This window comes from Notolepis coatsorum, assembly GCF_963971535.1.
Source record: "Notolepis coatsorum genome assembly, contig: SCAFFOLD_2150, whole genome shotgun sequence".
Classification (NCBI taxonomy): Eukaryota; Metazoa; Chordata; class Actinopteri; order Aulopiformes; family Paralepididae; genus Notolepis; species Notolepis coatsorum.
The window spans coordinates 18,517-23,834 of NW_028172268.1; the positions used below are offsets into that span (position 1 = coordinate 18,517).

General features: G+C 46.6%; 1 protein-coding gene across 1 annotated transcript; it reads right to left on the bottom strand.

The window, feature by feature from the left end:
- Positions 1-320: 320 nt before the first annotated feature.
- Positions 321-3,399, bottom strand: LOC311248084 (transcription factor Sox-8-like). The gene is made up of 3 exons (XM_084339038.1): positions 2,711-3,399; positions 1,908-2,143; positions 321-1,117 (listed from the first exon to the last, which is right to left on the bottom strand). Exons 1-3 carry the CDS (start codon positions 3,166-3,168, stop codon positions 327-329), a joined length of 1,485 nt encoding a protein of 494 aa, XP_084195164.1. The 5' UTR covers positions 3,169-3,399; the 3' UTR covers positions 321-326.
- Between the last annotated feature and the right edge of the window lie 1,919 nt (positions 3,400-5,318).

Consider the following 5,318-nt stretch of genomic DNA (forward strand, 5'->3'; position numbering starts at 1 on the left):
GGGGGGGGGGGTGATGAACAAGATGTAGGCGTAGGCAATATGTCCTCACGGAGGAGTTTGGCCCACCAATCTATCTCTGTGTAAAAAGTCTGTACAGGCGTCAGGCGAAACGGAGAGAGAAAACGTTGTATAAAATCAGCAGGCACTTTCTTTTTTTTTCTTCTTCTTCTTCCTCATTTGTTTGTTTCCTGTTCAAATGGGCACAGGTAGCCTACTACTCCTTACCACCACCTCCTCCCCCTCCTCCCCCTCCTCCTCCGTACGTCCTTCATTAGTAGTGCATCAGTATATACGAGTCTCAGGGAACCTGTCTCCTCTAAGCCCTTTTAAGGTCTGGACAAGGTGGTGTAGACGGGCTGGTCCCAGCCGGAGGCGCTGGGGCCGTGGGCGGAGGCCATGGACAGGCTGTTGAGGATGGGGCTGGCGTAGGGCCGCCGGGAGGAGTGGAAGTAGGGGTACTGGTAGAGGCTGGAGGGGTAGCCGGAGTACGGGTTGTAGTAGTTGGAGCTCTGGAGGTCAGTATAGTCACACTGGGAGCTGGAGAAGGAGGCGGCGACCGAGGCGGCCGAGGAGGAGGAGACGCAGGCCTGGCCCCCGTAGGAGGAGGAGCCGTACTCGGAGGCCGAGGGCGAGCCGTGGGAGTGCTCGCCGTAGTGGCCCGGGCTCAGCTGCTCCGTCTTGATGTGGGCCCGGTGGTGCTGACCCGCCTCGGCGGCCGACGGGGCGGAGGAGGCCGCGGCGGCGGCTGCTGCGGCGGCGGCCATGGCGGCCTTGCGGCTCCAGGCGGACCCGGCGTTGGAGCCGGCGGCGTGGCCGTAGGAGGGCGGGTAGGGGCCGCCCGCCGGGTTCTGCCCCCCGTGGCCGTGGTGGTCCGACGGCAGGCCGGAGGCGTGGCCGTTGAGCGGGAGGTACTGGTCGAACTCGTGCACGTCGAACGCCTCCATGTTGCTGATGACGTCGGTGCTGAGCTCGGAGATGTCCACGTTGCTGAAGTCGATGTTCTGGCGGCCGCTAGTGTCCAGGAGGCGGCGGCCCTCGTGCTTCAGCTCCGGCTTGGCCCCGTGGTGGAGGTCCGTCTTGGGGGTGGTGGGCGGCGTGGGGGGTCCGTGCGGTTGGCCTGGATGGAGACGAGGCAAACGTCAGCCACAGAGCCATGCAGGGGACTATAGCACGTCTGAACGTGCACTTTGCTTTGGCTGAATTTCCCCAAGGGGATCAATAACGGAATATCATATCTTATCTTATCTTATCTTTCACATTTATACAACGACTCTTGCGGCGTCTTTAAAGGGACACTTCGACCAAAAAGCCACAGAGTCTCTGGGGACTAGAATGTTTAAATGTACTTTACTTTCACTTTACTATATATACGATTAACAACTCACAGTGTCTTTGATGGGACGCTTCACCAAAGAAATTTAATAAACAATGCCGATTTATTTTGCACATAATCTCACCCGAAGACATTGCACACATTAATTTAATTGGACGGTTATTGAGAGTAAATGCGTCTGTACGTGGACTGTTGTCATCAGGGGACATTGAATCCCTGTGTTGTGTTACTTACAGCTCCATGAAATGATGTTGATTAAAAAATACTAGCAATACCTTAGGGACTAAAAAACCTTATCATTTAATTGAGCTGTAATTAACACAACACAATGTCCCCGATGGTGACATCGGCGGTGGCCATATGCAAACACATTTACTCTCAATAACTGTCAAACTAAATCAAAATGGTTTCGTTTTTGGAATGTGTGTGAATATATGTAGCCTACAAAATAAATCAGCATTGTTGTTGTTTTTCGTTGAAGTGCCCCTTTAAAACTGCGTTCAAACGACAAAACAACTTCTATATAGAGTGTCTGCATTCACTATCTATGATATATCTGTCACCACCAGCTCACCTGTGTGCTCTGGGTGGTGGAGTCCGTCGGACATGCCGCCCAGGCCTCCCATCCCCGGCTCGGCTTTGTACATCTGGTGGGCCAGCTCCACCCCGGAGTCAGAGTCACTCTGGCCGGGCTTCACGTTCTTCCTGCGCCGGGGCTGGTACTTGTAATCTGGGTGATCTTTCTTATGCTGAACCCGAAGCCTCTCCGCTTCCTCGACGAAGGGCCTCTTCTCGTTCTCTGACAACAAACTATATATATATGATGAAGAAAAATAGAAAGAATACATATTTTTAGATGATTCGTTTTTCCCTCTCTGTTATAAAAAAAGTTGCAGTTTCTTTCTTTCTTTCGCTCAAATTAAGTCGACATTTTTTTTTTATATTCCAAATATATTGATAACTACAGCCAACTACAGCTCAAATTAAGTCGACATGTTTTTTTTTTATTCCAAATATATTGATAACTACAGCCAATGTTTACAATGCATGTCAAGTTATAGAGAAAGTCTCTCTCTGGTCTGCATCCCTCCCCTTAACAATTGTATGTATTGAGCTGTACTGTACTGTACCCATTCTGCAATCTGTTAATAAACCTTTCAAGCAATCAATCAATCAATCAACCATAATGCTTCAGACCTCAAATGTATATTATTTTGCGATAATCAGCTGTTGACCCAAATTAGTGTCAGGTGTCAGCGACCAATGCCCACAGACAGTCATTATGTCCCGTGACGAGGATCTTGAAAATAAAGTGTCTTATTATTACGCACCTTATATATATTTATAATAACAACAACACCACCGTGCCTCACTCACCGCCACAGCTTGCCCAGGGTCTTGCTGAGCTCCGCGTTGTGCAGGTGCGGGTACTGGTCCGCCAGCTTCCTGCGCGCCGCCTGCGCCCACACCATGAAGGCGTTCATGGGCCTCTTGACGTGCGGCTTGTTCTTCAGCGCCCCGCTCCCCCTCACGGGCATGGGCACCAGGGACCAGTCGTATCCCTTGAGCACCTGCGAGACGGCGTCTCGTATGCACGCCGGGAAGCGGTCGTCGTCCTCGGCGTCCAGTTTCTTCCCACCACCACCACCACCAGCGCCGGAGAGCAGAGAGCCGTCGGAGCCCGTCGGGGAGGACGGCGCGTCCGAGTCGGAGTCGTCCCCCTGAGACATGGAGCTGTTGGTGCCCGACGGACTGCACGGCGCCGCCGCCGGGTCGCTGCTGCTGCAGCCGGCGGACTTATTATTATTCTCGTGCTCCTCAGTCATTTTTAACATGATTAAAAAACGCTTCTTGAGAGAAAGACAAAATCCGAAATATAGATATTCTGATCTTGAATCAAAAGAAAAGCTTTCGACGACACAGGTGTTGTTGGAGGAGTAGAAATGCGCAATGCGCCTTTTACGCACGGTGAGACATGGTAAATTCCTTAACAATTTTTTATTTTTTTGTGACAAATCTCTGTCCTTTTGCAAAAATACGAGTCCGTTTGTTTTCTTTATCCGTGTTTGTTTGTTTATCTTCTGCCTTGCTGTGCTGTGCTGTCACCGGTCGTGGCACCGCGGTTGTGGAGGTATAGAGGTCCGCACTGTGAGTCCAGACGCAGCCGATAGAGCAACTTTAGTTGGAGTTTAAACCCCTCACTCCACCTTCCGCATCCGATTGGTCGGACCAAATCACCACTCGATCCCCATTGGTGTAGGCTTTTATGGGCAGTAAGGTTTTTGCAGTAAGGTTTTCTTTTTTTTGTGTTCAGACTAGGCGACACATTTCTGTTTTTATCACAGTTCCACATGTGCATTACAAAACATATACAGTATTATGTTGTGCAGTAGTTTCAAACATGTTAAGGGACGCGATGAGCGAGGAAGCAGATATCTAGACTGCTGCAACACACTGTTTATTCATAATCATTAGGAACTCCAAATGGATATTCTAGACATCCACATATTATAACCAAAATTAAATGCAAACATGGTTTTGCTCAGTGAAAGGGATATTAAATAGTTCAAGTTTCAAGTTCAAGTTTTGTTTTATTTGTCACATATAAGGTGCATGTACATTACAGTGAAATGCTTGGTTGTATGATCCCCCCCATGGGATTGTGCTTCATACAGTAAAAAAGTAAAAAAAAATAAAGGCCAAACACTAAATATACATATACAAACTAAAGTACAAAATGCTAACCTTTTAAAATGCAAAAAATATTATTATGGCTTGATATATTCAGTGTTGGCCTTATACAGCACATTATTTTATCAAAGGATTTTGTTTTGATATTCAGCTAACAATTGCCGGAAATTAGTTCATTACAATTCAATAAAGGAATAGGCTAGCCGTTTTATAATTACAAACAATCATACAAACAATCATGTAAACATGTTTTCCAAAGCAGAGAGAAATGTCGCAGTTGCATATTAGTGATGACAGTTATGTCGAGTGGAATTCGTTGTCAAAGTAGAACAGCCAGTTCTCTGTCCTCCCTTCGTTCTTCCTCTGAAGTCTCGGCCGCTGTGCTGCCGCGTCGCGTCAGATGACCTCTCGCGAGTTGACGTGGTGACGATGGAAGTGTTTACCTCGTGAAGCAGCTGGATTCGGGATCAGGTTATTGTGAAATTGCTGTCACATGCTAAATTAGTTTCAAGTTTTGTTTTATTTGTCACATTATATAAGGTACATGCACATTACAGTGAAATGCTTGGTTCTGTGTATGAGCCCCCTGAGATTGTGCTTCATACAGTAAAAAAGTTAAAAGAATAAAGTCCAGACACTATACAAAATATACAATATACAAACTAAGGTACATAATGAATTACAAATGCAAACAACGAGGTACAAAATGCTAACTTTTTTCAAATGCAAAATGCAAAAACGAGGTATGGATGTAGTGCAAAGCTATTTGTAATAAATAGATGAAAGAAATAATGGTGTAGTGTTAAGTTTAAAGTGTCTAAAGTGAATGTTAAAGGTGAGTGTTTGTTTAAAGTGAGTGAGTGTGTGCATGTGTGTGCAATGAATGCAAATGATCATACAACTCTGAACACTTATGCTTAATTGTATGAGGCAATAAAGAGGCCTATACTGAATTGCCGCCCGTACTGTAGGCTGCCGTGTAGATAATATTTTGTTTTGTTTAATTTGAATTTAAATCTTATTATACAAGTTTACTCATTTTAATTAATCAGGTATTTACCAAATAAGGTCTTATTTATGAATTCCTATTGTAGGCAATGATGCACATTTTCACAGCAGAGCTGTTGAAAATAGGTGGCTGTTAGCCTGCTGTGAGTCTGCATGTCAGTTAGGCCACACAGTCAAGAGCGTTCACTGCCAAATACACAGGAGGGCCCTCCCCCTTCTGCTGGTGTCTGTCAACCAATTAGCACAGACGGGTGGCGTGAACACCATGGCTAGCTCTCTCTCTCTC

Excerpts from the sequence above, each read along its gene's own strand:
- LOC311248084 (XM_084339038.1), bottom strand. The coding sequence starts at position 3,168 with ATGTTAAAAATGACTGAGGAGCACGAGAATAATAATAAGTCCGCCGGC. Across the intron at positions 2,144-2,710 it reads ACCCTGGGCAAGCTGTGGCG|TTTGTTGTCAGAGAACGAGA; the intron begins GTGAGTGAGGCA and ends ATATATATATAG. Across the intron at positions 1,118-1,907 it reads CCACCACCCAGAGCACACAG|GCCAACCGCACGGACCCCCC; the intron begins GTGAGCTGGTGG and ends GTCTCCATCCAG.